The 16,633-nt window shown below is 45.2% G+C and overlaps 1 protein-coding gene across 9 annotated transcripts in view; it reads left to right on the top strand.

Annotated features, from left to right (window-relative positions):
* SYNE2 (spectrin repeat containing nuclear envelope protein 2) overlaps window positions 1–16,633 on the top strand; it is a 1,823,309-nt gene that overhangs the window by 1,767,042 nt on the left and 39,634 nt on the right. For all 9 annotated transcript variants that reach the window (XM_069207355.1, XM_069207357.1, XM_069207362.1 and 6 more), the window contains one exon: window positions 6,217–6,408. In XM_069207355.1, coding sequence (XP_069063456.1) covers window positions 6,217–6,408 — 192 coding nt within the window. The remainder of the gene's footprint in view (window positions 1–6,216; window positions 6,409–16,633) is intronic.

Genomic DNA, 16,633 nt, shown 5'->3' with positions numbered 1-16,633 from the left:
CAGAGGGTCCTCTAAATGCTTACTTTAGTGGGTGTTAAGTGGATTGAAGGGTATTAGCCACTGGGCTACTAACCCTTGGGGTCACTACACTCCTTAGATGACCACTTCGTGAGGGAAGTGGCATCACCCTGTCCAGAGTTCCTAAATTCCACTACACAGAATGCTGGTCAGGCTGCTCCCCCTATGGGTGTGTTTAGCCTGAACACAACCCCTGCATAGCTAATTTTCCCGCCTGTCCAGGTGCCAGAAGGGCCCTAGGGCAGGGGGTTGGCATCCTCCTCGAGTAGAGCCAGTTCTGCATACCAGAGGCAGTGGGCTTCTTTGAAGCCTCCTGCCTTGGAATGCAGATTTGTGGGTCATCCTTTTGGGATGGATGTGTTAACACCCCTGTCAGAGCAGGCTTTGTTTCTGATCTCCAGAGAGGAAAGACTTTCACCCTTGGGGGTCAGATGTTTGTCTTTTTGGTGGCAGAATGGCTAGCACTAGTCAGCAAGCCCACCAGCAGTTAGTAGGTTTTCAGGGGACATATCTAAGGAGCCCTCTAGGTGCATGTATTAATAAATCCATCACTAGAATCAGTGAGGGTTTATTAATATGAGATGTTTGATACCAAACATCCCTAGTTTCAGTGAAGCCATTGTGTTGCTTGGGAACTCATATTGACCAGTGTCCAGCACATGAATTTAAATTGGCTTCACTGCACCCTTCCTATGTCAAATAATTGACAAAGACATAGCAGGGACATATATGCTCTTGCAGATATGCCCAAGCATGTAATATAATGCACCCTGTCTTAGGGCTGCAAGGCCCACCTCATGCAGTGTATAAGGGACGTGGCAGACATGCTGTGTGTCAGGTCGTGTTTTCACTTTTGGGTGCACTGTCAAGCAGCCTGCAATGGCAGTCTGCCTGAGGTTGTGCTGGGTCCCTTAGATTGGCACAAGTTATGCTGCAGCTCTTAGAGACCCTCTTTAGTTCCTAGGCACCAGGCCTAACATTTATTACAGCTTTTCAGAGGTGCTAAAGGGGCCTGGCCACTTGGGGATCAATCAGGGAAGGAACTTTGGCACTGATTTGACCTGATTAGCTGAAACCTAGTGCGCTTCAGTCAAAGTTACCTCAAAAACCTGGCAAAAGGTGGGTGGAGGGGTACTGCCACCAGAATCCAACATCCTACACCCACCAGTTCCGTCATGGAACCTCGATATTATACTCACAAGATGTCTGGATCCCCCTTTTAGTTCTCTCTCCACCTATGTCCCCTTCCATTCCTGTCCTGGAAGGTGACTTTTTTAAGTCAGTTCTCTATGCATGTCGATGAGCTCCATGTACTAACCCTAGAAGAGCCTTTCCTCCAGGTACCCAGGGATACTTTTGTCCTTCATACTAACCCTAGATTTCTTCCTAAAGTGGTTTCACAGTTCACCTGAACCAGACTATAGAACTCCCTGTATTCTTCCATCAACAAGACTGTGAGGTAGAAAGGGTTCTTAACACTCTGGAGATCAAATTAGGCCTTATGTATAACATACAGGGGAAGAAACCTTTTAGAAAGACTCAGAAACTATTTGTTGCTTTCTCCAAACCCAATAAAGGGAGGGAATCTCCAAATCAGGCTTGCATTTGCCAGGTGGCTGGCCAAATGTATCAAAACCTCCTACACAACAGCCAGGGGAACCTAACCTGTCCCTCCTAGAGGCTACTCTACATTCAAAGGGGAGCCACCATGGCCTTCTCGGTTATTGTTCCATTATCTGACATCTGCAAAACAGCTACCTGGTCCACACACCTTTATAAAACACTAAGGGGCTGATTCTAACCCCGGCGGTCTTTGACCGCCGGGGCGAGGGTCGGTGGGAGCACCGCCGACAGGCCGGCGGTGCCCCGCAGGGCATTCTGACCGCGGCGCTTTGGCCGCGGTCAGAAAGGGTAAACCGGCGGTAAACCTCCGCCGCCCGCCAGAATTAGAATCACCCCCTAATTGTGGATGTCCTAGCCCACCAACAAGCCACCTTTGGCCAGACAGTACTTTGTACACTTTTCAAAACTACTGCTACACCCACTGGTTAGCATCTACTTTTGGAGGACCGCTTTACAGTGTATGCACAGCAGGTATATCTACAGCCACACATGCCTCGAACATAAAATGTTAGTTACCTAGGAAACATCTGTTTGTGGCATGTAGTGCTATAGATTCGCATACGACCATACTCCTCCTCAGACAACTGTGGCCTTTGCAGTTTTTAAATCATTCTGTATTTGTTTTTCACTTTGCATGGACATCAGTACACCACTTTGCTTTACATTCCATCCTCACCCACCTTATGGGGAAAACAAACTAACAATGTACTCAATGCCCATGTGCATTTCCAACAAGAGGAGGAGTCACCAAACCTTGTGACTTGAAAGACTTCTTTGAAGAAAAACAACCTGCATACATCCGGACCCAACACTAGTTGACAGAAGTATGCACAGCATTTGAATCTACAACAGTACATGCCACAAACTGATGTCTACTGGGTAGGTAACATGTTGTTTAAGTTTATAGTCAGGCATAGTATAGGCGTAGCTATCAAGGTTATATCACTCAGTAGGGGACAGTATCCACAACAGAAAGGTAACGAGGTGAACTAGGGAATCCAGGGGGTCATCCTATGAGGGTGGCGTAAAATTGGTTGCTATATGTGTGGTCTTTTCTAGCACTATATAGAAGTAACAAAGAAAAAATAATCAGCAGGTTTGAGATGTGTAAATGCAGGTGACCCCAACTTGACTGAAAGAATGGCAGATCTGGTCTCTTCTAACCATTTCGTAAGGAGGGCAGTGATATTGCTCAAACTGGGTAAGATTTCATCAGATGAACCAGATTCAGATGTAATAAGTATTAAAAGAGGCACATGTACACTCAGTTTTGGTGATGAAAACATTTGTGCTAGACTGACTAAGGGCTTTGAAAGGAGGAATAATGCAATAGCACCAGACTAGCTGCATAAATTTCTTGATTTACCAAGAATATACCAAGAATTGCCAGCTTTGGCAATAAGGAATGCAACAAAGCTGGTATGGGTTAATCCAACTTCCTTTTTGTAGGATTCAATAGCACATGAAAAGAGCATATTTGGCGAGCTAGAATAGTGAGAGAGCACACTGCATTGAAGCACTATAAAGTCTTATTTGTACACAAATAGCTCTTCAGTCTACCAAGGAGCAGGTTGGAATTGTTAAGGAGAAGTATTTCCAAAAGGAGCAATATCAAGAACAACCATTATCCAAGAATTGAAATTTGAAGAACTGTGGTCCAAGTCAGCACCCAGTTCAACTTGCGGCGTAGTCTTAATAGTTGACCAGACTTTGGTAAATTATATTTCTGCATTTGTACTCTACTTATCAGTTCTGGTTTAAGTAAACTAAGGCCCTCATTTCAATAATGGCGGTATTGACCGCCTACCGCCACGGCGACGGCCGCCAACATACTGCCACCGTGGCTACAAGCCGTCTACTGATATCATGACCGCCGGCGGTATTCCGCCAGTAATCTGGCAGCGGATGGCGGTAAGGCAGCGCTGCTGACAGCAGCACCACCACGCCAGCAAAACACTGCTGACCGTATCACAAGCAATGAATGAGTGATTGTGAGTGTTGTGTGTAGTGAATGCATGTGTGTGACAAGTTATGTTGGTGTGTGTTGCGGCGTGTGGGTATGTATGTGTGCATGCATGGGTGGTGGTGGGTATGCGTGTGTGCATGTGTGTATATGGATGCGTGTGTGTATATGTGGGGGGCAGGAGAGGGAGGGGGATGGTGGGGGAGGAATCTGGGGAGGGGGTGGGGGGCGGGCCAGACCCCTATCAGTGCCAGGGAAGGCAAATATACCGCCACAAAAACCATGGCGGTAGGCTGGGTCACAATCCAGAGGGTGGGTTTGTGGCAGCCGCCGGGCTGGAGACCGAAGTCTCCAGCCCAGCTGCCGTTACCACCCTGGCAATCGGTGTGTTAAAGTGGCGGATTTGGATGGCAGTAACCGTCATGGTCCAAATTCCATTTTTTTACTGCTGGCCTGTGGGCGGTATTACCGCCGCTTTAACACCGACTGCCAGGGTTGTAATGAGGGCCTAAGTCTCTTGATGGATGCCCCCGGGCTGGCTGCCACAAGCAGCTTGCTTGACTTCTGCTCAACATTCAGCCTTAAGCAAAGGGTCATGAGGGCCACTGCCTTAACTCTTCATCTGCTGGATTTGGTTCTTACATCTTCTAATTTTATAACAAACCCTCATATCATGTTTGGAGCTGTTCTCTATTTTATTCTCCTTTTTTTTACTCTACTCTACCTATTCCTTCTTTCAGCACCTTCAATAGAATCAGAAAAAAGACAATTCTTTCATTGAGCTTTATGCTCCATATGACAGTACAAATGCTAAACATAAGAAGCAGTGTGTCATTTCTAAGTAGATGAGATTCATCCAGTTTCACCAAGGCTTTGTACTTGTTATTTAGGTCCAAATCAAATGAGATGGAGGTTTAATTGAGGTTTAGCATAAGCACTCTTCTTATATTTAATTTACATTAATATAGTGCTAAAATTCCACCAGGTTTCTGGATAATCTAGTTCCTGAAGCCCATAGTTTGGTCTGTAGAAGGTCCATGTTGAGTTGCTACTATGGAGAGTGTGCAGAGGCATCAATGGTGAATTCTTTAAAGGATTGTCCCTAATAATAACAAGTGTTGTGGTGTTCTAATGTTAGGTTAATATTGATATGGTGCAGCTAGCTGCTGTGTATTTTATGCGTCACAGTGTATAGCAAATGAACAGGTCAGCCTTTTCATTGATAGCATCTCATTTAGGGCCAGATGTAGCAAAAAGCCAATTTGCGACTTGCAAATTGCGAGTCCCTGCGACTCGCAATTTGCAACTCGCAAATTGGTATGCAGAACGGTGTCTCAGACACCGTCTGCGAGTCGCTATGGGGTCGCAATGACCCACTTCATTAATATTAATGAGGTGGGTCGCAAATTGCGGCCCCATAGCGAGTCTAGGCACTCGCAAACATGGAGGCCTGCTGTAGTCAGCAGACCTCCATGTTCGTGACTGCTTTTAAATAAAGCAGTTTTTTTTTTTTTTAAGTGTAGCCCGTTTTCCTTAAAGGAAAACGAGCTGCACTTAAAAAAAAAAAACGAAACCTTTAGTTTCGGTATTTTTTCAGGGCAGGTAGTGGTCCCTTGGACCACTACCTGCCCTGAAAAAAAAGTTTTGGGTCCGTTCACAAAGTGGAAGGGGTCCCATGGGGACCCCTTCCAATTTGCGAGTGGGTTACCATCCCCTTGAAGTGGATGGTAACTGCGATGCGGTCGCAAATGGTATTGCATACCACTCCGAATCGCAAATAGGAAGGGAACACCCCTTCCTATTTGCGATTCTGAAATGTGACTCGCAATATGCATTTCTGCATTGGAAACTGGAATTTGCGACTCGCAAACGGCATTTTTTGCTGTTTGCGACTCGCAAATAGTTTCCTGCATCTGGCCCCTATTTAGGTAGCATGAACATTTCACCTTGGGGTCAGACCTTCATGAACCCAAGCTCTAGAGTGTTGCTACTCTTCCACATCTTTTTTTTGCAAGATTTAGAAGTTGTTTATGATGCAGAATCTTTCCATGTGGTCCTATCACATTGTTCTGTTGGATAGCTCTGATGAAATTTATAGTACCTTCATCCATCTTATCTATAAGAATGCTTGCTGTAGATACTTCTCTGGATTTTAGAAGACTGGCAGAAAGGACTGAACGCATGCTTCAGTTATGCATAGTGAGGTGGATGGAACTGTGTTTTGAGAGTCATCAAATCGTAGGTGAACCTGTTGCTTAACAAGAATTGTATTTTTCTTCTTGAAAGTAAAACTTAGACCTTATTTTTTTTAAAAATGTATTTTCAGAGCACTAGTATGTAGCATTATTTTTGAAAGGTAAAAAGAACTACAGGATGTTTAAAGCTAGGTGAGCAATATTTTTTTCTAGAAATATAGGGAGTATTTTGTAGGTTGTAGTGATGTAAATAAGGCACGTGATCAAAAATGTCAAGTGAAGGTAAATGCATAGCTGTTTCTGACACTACCAGCCATTCTTTAATGGATTTCAGAACTTCAAGTTAACCATTATTTTTCAGACTGGCCATTTATAATACAACCTTTAATACTTATCTAAAATTGCCTTCACCTTTAGCAACTGGAAAAAGAGCTGTTGGAGCAAAGGCCTCAAGTTAACTCACTCCAAGAAATCACAAAATACCTGCTTTTTAAAACTGACAACGAAGATTATATTGAAGCAGAAGAAAGGGTGGATGTGATTGGAAATAAACTAAAGCAACTTCTGGAGCAAGTTTCACAAGACTTGAAAACATCACAAGAAAGACTGGTGAGTTGCGGGTTAAAGGTAACTATACAACATTATAGAAACATAGAAAACGTTTTGCACTATCACAAGCGTACCTCTTATTACAAGGGAGTAGTGAGACTAATAAAGGAAGAATTATATCACTAGAAGTGGGTAGAGGTGTTCTTATTTCTAAACACCATTGATAGAGCGGAAAATTACAGTATTCCCATCAACAAAATAAAACCTGACTGTTTACTGTACTTGGTTCAGGATGGCCTCTAGAAAATGCTCTTAATATCCCCATTCATGTCTCGTTGTAGTAGGCATTTTGTTGCTGGGTGTAGCACAAACAAAAGGTACTGCAGCAGTCTGGCTTCTGCAAGCTGTTTTTATTACATAAACACTAGGTACTAGTAGAGAAGAAAATATTCAAGAAGTAAAGTAAGAGAAACTACTTCCCTCACTCCACCTACGGTTTCCACCATTCTTTGAAGCTCACAGCATTGCCGGTTCCTTTAGGACCAGCCTTCTCTACATTTTCAAAGACACATTTAAGTCAAAACACAGCCTTCTTTATGTATCTTTAGTTTCATAGTTTAACCCAGTAATGGTTGCAGAAGATTACAGGGCCAGTCTGAATACCTACAACTGAAGCATATGCGCTGTGCGTAGAACGGTTACAATACATGCAACACATTATTAAATTTACATTTGGAATCTACTTTTTTTAAACCTTACACAAACTAGACACATTAAGGATATTTCTCATTCAGATGTAGCTTAGATTTTTTCACGTTTTTATGTCAATGACAGTGACATCACTTGATATACTGTTCTTTGCCTTATTATATAATAATATAAAGTTGCTGTTTTGTGTTATCTGTTTCTGATTAACCCCGCTTTGATAGTTGTAAATGTGATTTTAGCTACCTTCTGTAGCCCTCCATAACAGATCCTTTTACGTAACTTTAGGTGAAATACTAAGTAAACTGTCCAGTAACTAGTACAGTGTTTTGGGCCTATCCTTGACCTTGTCATTGTTGTTATAAAATAGCTGTATGTCTCCTGATGTCCTTAAAGTGAGGATGTATTCCTCAGAAACATCATTTGTGCTAGGTGCTTTGTTCAAAACTTGATGATGTATGATACAGAATGTCTGTTGAATCTTAATCTCTTTTAATTAGGTTTGTATATACAGGGGTCGGTGATTTCAGTTTACTCACAAAGGTGAACTACTATTTCGTGTTTATACTGTAAGATTGTAGATTTTTTTAAATGCCTATCAACCCTTCCATTGTATGCCATCTACTCAGTCTGTGAAAGAAAATATGTTCTTTTTACTATTGCTTATTCTCTCTTTGTTATGTGGCAGAAAAGTGCTTCATCCATTGGACTTGCTGGAGACAGCTTTAGCTGTTCAACAGATCATTTGTCTTGATTTTTAGATTGAGTTTACCAGACAGCGCAAGCATACAAAATTAATTTGCTTCTAACTCTAGTATTTTCATTTACAGCTCTCCATTACGTTACAACTATTCAAGGAATAGCCCCTTTTTCTCCACCATTTCATCTTCAAATACTTCCTGATTATTTTTTTATTCTTAGCTAAATCATTATTGTGCTCTTAGCTCACATCTCAATTATGATGTTATTTAGTGGCACTATGTATTTTGATATTTCACTGGGTTTGAGTTTTGATTTTTGTAGGCATTGCTCTAGGTCATAGTACTAGAACAAAGACACATTACATTTTCAGTGATAGCAAGTTTGAGCAGTGCCTAGAAATGTCAGTGGAACAAGAAACATGGTCAGTAATCTTGGGTATACCCACATTGCAGTTTGTTTTTGGCACATTGGGAGGGTCTAGAACTGAATCACATTCACATACTTAAGATCAGTTGACCCACCTCAAAGACGGAGTCGGGCAGCTGATGCACCCTGAGTGTTAGGTGAGATTGTTGCTGTGCACTGTGGAATAAATTTAGCCACCAAGGAAATATCTATGCTCCCAACAATGGGCTGCAATTCCTGAGGCTTCTGTGTGTTAGATCCCCCATCATTTGCTCTGCATCTGACACTGGGTAGGTTGGGAATGCCTTGTTCAGTATGATCCCTGTATCCGTTGGGCGCAGAGAGTAGACGTCTGCTGTGCCCTGCGCTTAGTTCACTTTCCTGCACCCACATGCTCTGAACACATAGTTCATCATTGTTCATACCTTCTGCCCACACACCTATTTTTCTTGTGGGATTCACTGATGCAAATTTGAGCTAGTGAATTTTGAGGGTAGACCCACATTTTTTTAAACAATTAAATATGTTTTTTTAACTACCGGAAAAAAATCACCGTACAACTGAGTGGCAAAGAACTTGTACAGTGAGGATCCAGCAGTTGGTGTACTGTCCCAGGAGATAGCTGTGCAAGAACAAGGACCAAGTGCAGCTGGTTTACTGGCATGAGGCAGGCACATGGCCTAGACACATGCCCATCGCAGGCGCAACTGGTTCCAGAGCGCAAAGGATGCCATAATGTCTGCACCTAAAAGAAATCTCTACACTCAGGTTAGGACAGCAAAGGTTTGGCATGTGGGAGGTTGGCCACAGGATGTGGCTAAAAGTGAGCTGATGTGCCCAACCCTCCTTTGTAGTGCCAAAACATTGCACTAGGAGAGTTGGATGCGTTATATGCTAGGCTCTGCAGCCAACCCACACTGACTGTGTTAGAAATACGGAAGGTTGGCCTCAGACCAGACCCTGTGGCCAGTCCCTTCTGCACGATAGTGGTTGAATGCATGCAAGTTTGGAAGGGTATGGTGGGGGCGCAAGTTATGGTTTGAGAAGCTAACCTTAAATCACCTGTATTAGGAGGTTTCAATTTTATTTAAGTACCATGACCTCTCTTTAATTGTTGTACTTCAAAAGAAATAAATACTATGAATGCAGCTGAACAGAGCGTAATATGGTATTTATTACCATTTTTTTGTCTGAATGTGGCAATGGGTCATGACTCACAAGGTTAAGCCTTGAATGTGTCATGCTGGTCCTCTCATGCCGTTGCATTGGTAATAACTTACTGATTATGCTCTGCATATCTACATACATGGTTTATGCTAAAAGATCCAAAAGCATGATGATAAAGAAGATCTAGAAGCTGCCCTTTACTATGATAATGACAAGGGATTGGGCTTTTAACTGTGGGAAGAAGTGTCTGAATCTGGGTTTGTTATTACACTTGCTCTAAATAATGTGTTTTATTAGACCGCATGTAGGAAGTTGGCTCTGTATGTGCTATTTCAAAGTAAGGAATAGCATGCACAGAGTCCAAGGGTTCCCCTTAGAGGTAAAATAGTGGTAAAAATAGATAATACTAATGCTCTATTTTGTGGTAGTGTGGTCGAGCAGTAGGCTTATCCAAGGAGTAGTGTTAAGCATTTGTTGTACATACACATAGACAATAAATGAGGTACACACACTCAGAGACAAATCCAGCCAATAGGTTTTGTTATAGAAAAATATCTTTTCTTAGTTTATTTTAAGAACCACAGGTTCAAATTTAACATGTAATATCTTGTTTGAAAGGTATTGCAGGTAAGTACATTAGGAACTTTGAATCATTTCAATTGCATGTATACTTTTCAAGTTATTGACAAATAGCTACTTTAAAAGTGGACACTTAGTGCAATTTTCACAGTTCCTGGGGGAGGTAAGTTTTTGTTAGTTTTACCAGGTAAGTAAGACACTTACAGGGTTCAGTTCTTGGTCCAAGGTAGCCCACCGTTGGGGGTTCAGAGCAACCCCAAAGTCACCACACCAGCAGCTCAGGGCCGGTCAGGTGCAGAGTTCAAAGTGGTGCCCAAAACGCATAGGCTAGAATGGAGAGAAGGGGGTGCCCCGGTTCCGGTCTGCTTGCAGGTAAGTACCCGCGTCTTCGGAGGGCAGACCAGGGGGGTTTTGTAGGGCACCGGGGGGGACACAAGCCCACACAGAAATTTCACCCTCAGCGGCGCGGGGCGGCCGGGTGCAGTGTTAGAACAAGCGTCGGGTTCGCAATGTTAGTCAATGAGAGATCAAGGGATCTCTTTAGCGCTGCAGGCAGGCAAGGGGGGGCTTCCTCGGGGAAACCTCCACTTGGGCAAGGGAGAGGGACTCCTGGGGGTCACTTCTCCAGTGAAAGTCCGGTCCTTCAGGTCCTGGGGGCTGCGGGTGCAGGGTCTTTTCCAGGCGTCGGGACTTAGGTTTCAGAGAGTCGCGGTCAGGGGAAGCCTCGGGATTCCCTCTGCAGGCGGCGCTGTGGGGGCTCAGGGGGGACAGGTTTTGGTACTCACAGTCGGAGAGTAGTCCGGGGGTCCTCCCTGAGGTGTTGGTTCTCCACCAGCCGAGTCGGGGTCGCCGGGTGCAGTGTTGCAAGTCTCACGCTTCTTGCGGGGAGTTGCAGGGTTCTTTAAAGCTGCTTCTTGAAACAAAGTTGCAGTCTTTTTGGAGCAGGTCCGCTGTCCTCGGGAGTTTCTTGTCGTCGTCGAAGCAGGGCAGTCCTCAGAGGATTCAGAGGTCGCTGGTCCCTTTGGAAGGCGTCGCTGGAGCAGAGTTCTTTGGAAGGCAGGAGACAGGCCGGTGAGTTTCTGGAGCCAAGGCAGTTGTTGTCTTCTGGTCTTCCTCTGCAGGGGTTTTCAGCTAGGCAGTCCTTCTTCTTGTAGTTGCAGGAATCTAAATCTTTAGGTTCAGGGAAGCCCTTAAATACTAAATTTAAGGGCGTGTTTAGGTCTGGGGGGTTAGTAGCCAATGGCTACTAGCCCTGAGGGTGGGTACACCCTCTTTGTGCCTCCTCCCAAGGGGAGGGGGTCACATTCCTATCCCTATTGGGGGAATCCTCCTTCTTCAAGATGGAGGATTTCTAAAAGTCAGAGGCACCTCAGCTCAGGACACCTTAGGGGCTGTCCTGACTGGCCAGTGACTCCTCCTTGTTTTTCTCATTATCTCTCCTGGACTTGCCGCCAAAAGTGGGGGCTGGGTCCAGGAGGCGGGCATCTCCACTAGCTGGAGTGCCCTGGGGCATTGTAACACGAAGCTTGAGCCTTTGAAGCTCACTGCTAGGTGTTACAGTTCCTGCAGGGGGGAGGTGTGAAGCACCTCCACCCAGAGCAGGCTTTGTTTCTGTCCTCAGAGAGCACAAAGGCTCTCACCGCATGAGGTCAGACACTCGTCTCTCAGCAGCAGGCTGGCACAGACCAGTCAGTCCTGCACTGAACAATTGGGTAAAATACAGGGGGTATCTCTAAGATGCCCTCTGTGTGCATTTTTTAATAAATCCAACACTGGCATCAGTGTGGGTTTATTATTCTGAGAAGTTTGATACTAAACTTCCCAGTATTCAGTGTAGCCATTATGGAGCTGTGGAGTTCGTTTTTGACAGACTCCCAGCCCATATACTCTTATGGCTACCCTGCACTTACAATGTCTAAGGTTTTGCTTAGACACTGTAGGGGCATAGTGCTCATGCACATATGCCCTCACCTGTGGTATAGTGCACCCTGCCTTAGGGCTGTAAGGCCTACTAGAGGGGTGACTTACCTATGCCACAGGCAGTGGGAGGTTGGCATGGCACCCTGAGGGGAGTGCCATGTCGACTTAGTCATTTTCTCCCCATCAGCACACACAAGCTGGCAAGCAGTGTGTCTGTGCTGAGTGAGGGGTCCCTAGGGTGGCATAAGACATGCTGCAGCCCTTAGAGACCTTCCCTGGCATCAGGGCCCTTGGTACCAGGGGTACCAGTTACAAGGGACTTACCTAGGTGCCAGGGTTGTGCCAATTGTGGAAACAATGGTACATTTTAGGTGAAAGAACACTGGTGCTGGGGCCTGGTTAGCAGGGTCCCAGCACACTTCTCAGTCAAGTCAGCATCAGTATCAGGCAAAAAGTGGGGGGTAACTGCAACAGGGAGCCATTTCTTTACACCGCACTACTATATTTTACTGTTTAATGTGTGTGTGTGTGTATGTATGTGTGTGTGTGTATATATATATATATATATATATATATATATATATATATATATATATATATATATATATATATATATGTTCGGTGGCATGTGTAGCTGCAGATACACATGTTGTGCATAGTCCGCCGTCTGGTGTTGGGTCGGAGTGTTACAAGTTGTTTTTGTTCGAAGAAGTCTTTTCGAGTCCCGAGACCGAGGGACTCCTCCTCCTTTGTTCCATTGCGCATGGGCGTCAACTCCATGTTAGATTGTTTTTTTTCCGCCATCGGGTTCGGACGTGTTCCTTTTCGCTCCGGGTTTCGGGACAAGGAAGAAACGTGTGAGGCCTGTCGTGCGTTTCGGTCCCGAAAAACGCTCCGTGACCGGCGAGCCAGAAGATTGCAGATGGCGTCCACGCCGACAGCACACCGAGAGTTCGAGGGACAAGGAGAAGAAGAGGAAGCCTTCTCCATCCATGAATCGGACTCGGAGGAATTCGACGTCGAAGAAACCGTGAGTAAGACGTCGAAGCAAGCACCACACAAGAAAACAGAGAAGGCACAGGGGACGCCACTGCCAACAGGCCATGGCTCAACCCATAAAGTAGGTGACCGTCCATCGGCACCGAAAAAGGCCGAACTGGTGCTGAGATCGTCCGACTCGGGTCGAGACACAGGCACGCAGCAATCTCGGGACCGAGAAAGTGCTGCCGAAAAAGATCGACGCCGAGACAGCGGAACCGAAGCTGCTCGACGCAGAGACAGCGGCACCGAGGAAGATCGACGCCGAGAAAGCTCGACGCCGAAAAATAAAAAATTCGCCTCGGAGCCGAAAACAAGCAGAGACACAGTTTCGGTGCCAAAACGACCAGCAACCGAACCAACTGCCAGCTCATATACAGAGGAACAATCACTGTCCTCTCAAATGCGCAAACACAGATTTGAAGAAGAGTTACAGACCACTGATGTAGACCACACACAAAAGCGGATCTTCATACAAAGTGGGACAGGGAAGATTAGCACTCTTCCCCCAATCAGGAGAAAAAGGAGACTCGAGTTCCAAACACAAGAACAAACACCACAAAAAATGGTGAAGAAGGTAACTCCGCCACCCTCTCCTCCACCTGTAACTCACACATCACCGGCACAGACTCCGTCACATTCACCGGCTCATACCACCATGAGCCAAGACGACCAGGACGCTTGGGACCTATATGACGCCCCAGTATCAGACAATAGTCCTGAGTCGTACCCTACCAAGCCCTCACCACCTGAGGACAGCACAGCATATGCACAGGTGGTAGCTAGGGCAGCAGAATTCCACAAAGTGTCGTTACACGCAGAACCTGTCGAGGATGACTTCCTTTTCAACACCCTCTCCTCCACCCATAGCTCCTACCAAAGCCTACCTATGCTTCCAGGAATGCTAAGGCACGCAAAGCAGATCTTCAAAGAACCTGTCAAAAGTAGAGCGATTACTCCAAGGGTGGAGAAAAAATATAAAGCACCGCCCACGGACCCTGCTTTTATCACCTCACAACTGCCACCAGATTCAGTCGTGGTAGGGGCAGCTCGCAAGAGAGCCAACTCGCACACATCAGGCGACTCACCACCTCCAGATAAAGAGAGCCGCAAGTTCGACGCAGCTGGGAAAAGGGTCGCAGTACAAGCTGCAAACCAGTGGTGCATCGCGAACTCTCAGGCGCTCCTAGCGCCATATGATAGAGCCCATTGGGACGAGATGCAGCATCTCATCGAGCATCTACCCAAAGAATTTCAAAAACGGGCAAAACAAGTGGTTGAGGAGGGACAAAACATCTCCAATAACCAAATACGCTCCTCTATGGACGCAGCGGACACAGCGGCAAGAACAATAAATACCGCAGTAACCATAAGAAGGCACGCATGGTTGCGCACATCTGGCTTTAAACCGGAAATACAGCAAGCGGTGCTCAATATGCCGTTCAATGAACAACAATTGTTTGGACCCGAAGTGGACACGGCAATTGAGAAATTGAAAAAGGACACGGACACAGCCAAGGCCATGGGCGCACTCTATTCCCCGCAGGGCAGAGGCACTTTCGGCACCTTCCGCAAAACAACCTTCAGAGGGGGGTTTCAGGGTCAAGCCACACAAGCCAGCACCTCACAATCTACACCCTCTACCTACCAGGGACAGTACCAAAGGGGAGGCTTTTGGGCCAGTACAGAGGAGGACAATTCCCTAGAAACCGGGGAAAATTTCAAAGTACAAAAACCCCTGCAACCAAACAGTGACTCACAAGTCACTCAACCCCTTCACACAACATCAGTGGGGGGAAGACTAAGTCAGTTTTACAAATCTTGGGAGGAGATAACAACAGACACTTGGGTCTTAGCAATTATCCGACATGGTTATTGCATAGAATTTCTCCAACTCCCTCCAAATGTCCCACCAAAAACACAGAATATGTCAAAACAGCATTTAGACCTTCTAGAACTAGAAGTTCAAGCATTACTGCTAAAGGACGCAATAGAATTGGTACCATGTACACAAATAAACACAGGAGTTTACTCACTGTACTTTCTAATACCAAAAAAGGACAAAACACTGAGACCAATCCTAGATCTCAGAACACTAAACACCTACATCAAATCAGAACACTTTCACATGGTCACGCTACAAGACGTGTTACCACTGCTAAAGCAACAAGACTACATGACAACCTTAGATCTAAAGGACGCATATTTCCATATACCGATACATCCCTCGCACAGGAAATACCTAAGGTTCGTATTCAAGGGAATACATTACCAATTCAAAGTGTTGCCGTTCGGTATCACAACCGCACCAAGAGTATTTACAAAATGCCTAGCAATAGTAGCTGCACACATCAGAAGGCAGCATATACACGTATTCCCGTACCTAGACGATTGGCTAATCAAGACCAACTCCCTCACAAAGTGTGCACCACACAGATTATGTCATACAAACCCTCTACAAACTCGGTTTCTCCATCAACTATACAAAATCTCACATTCTGCCATGCAAAACACAGCAATACTTAGGAGCGACAATCAACACAACAAAGGGAATAGCCACTCCAAGTCCACAAAGGGTTCGAAATTTTCACAAGGTTATACAAGCCATGTATCCAACACAAAAGATACAGGCAAAGACGGTATTAAAACTCCTAGGCATGATGTCCCATTGTCCCAAACGCAAGACTGCACATGAGGCCCTTACAACAGTGCCTAGCATCACAGTGGTCACATGCACAGGGTCACCTTCTAGATCTGGTGTTGATAGACCGCCAAACATACATCTCGCTTCTATGGTGGAACAGTATAAATTTAAACAAGGGGCGGCCTTTCCAAGACCCAGTGCCACAATACGTGATAACAACAGATGCTTCCATGACAGGGTGGGGAGCACACCTCAATCAACACAGCATCCAAGGACAATGGAACGTACATCAAACAAAGCTGCATATAAATCACCTCAAATTGTTAGCAGTATTCCTAGCGTTGAAAGCATTTCAAGCCATCATAACCCACAAATACATTCTTGTCAAAACAGACAACATGACAACAATGTATTATCTAAACAAACAGGGGGGAACACACTCGACACAGCTGTGCCTCCTGGCACAAAAGATATGGCAATGGGCAATTCACAACCACATTCGCCTAATAGCACAATTTATTCCAGGGATCCAAAATCAACTAGCAGACAATCTCTCTCGAGATCACCAACAGGTACACGAATGGGAGATTCACCCCCAAATTCTAAACACTTACTTCAAAATTTGGGGGACACCTCAAATAGACCTATTTGCAACAAAGGAGAACGCAAAATGCCAAAACTTCGCATCCAGGTACCCACACAGGCAGTCTCAAGGCAATGCTCTATGGATGAACTGGTCAGGGATATTTGCGTACACTTTTCCCCCTCTCCCTCTCCTTCCATATCTAGTAAACAAATTGAGTCAAAACAAACTCAAACACATACTAATAGCACCAACATGGGCAAGACAACCTTGGTACACAACACTACTAGACCTGTCAGTAGTACCCCATGTCAGGTTGCCCAACAGACCAGATCTGTTAACACAACACAAACAACAGATCAGGCATCCAAACCCAGCATCGCTGAATCTAGCAATCTGGCTCCTGAGATCCTAGAATTCGGACATTTAAACCTCACCCAAGAATGTATGGAAGTCATAAAACAAGCTAGAAGACCATCCACTAGACACTGCTATGCAAGCAAATGGAAAAGGTTTGTTTGCTACTGCCATAATAATCAAGT

This window comes from Pleurodeles waltl, chromosome 9 (genome assembly GCF_031143425.1).
Source record: "Pleurodeles waltl isolate 20211129_DDA chromosome 9, aPleWal1.hap1.20221129, whole genome shotgun sequence".
In the NCBI taxonomy this organism is placed as follows: domain Eukaryota; kingdom Metazoa; phylum Chordata; class Amphibia; order Caudata; family Salamandridae; genus Pleurodeles; species Pleurodeles waltl.
This window is presented reverse-complemented; position numbering and strand designations above follow the sequence as displayed.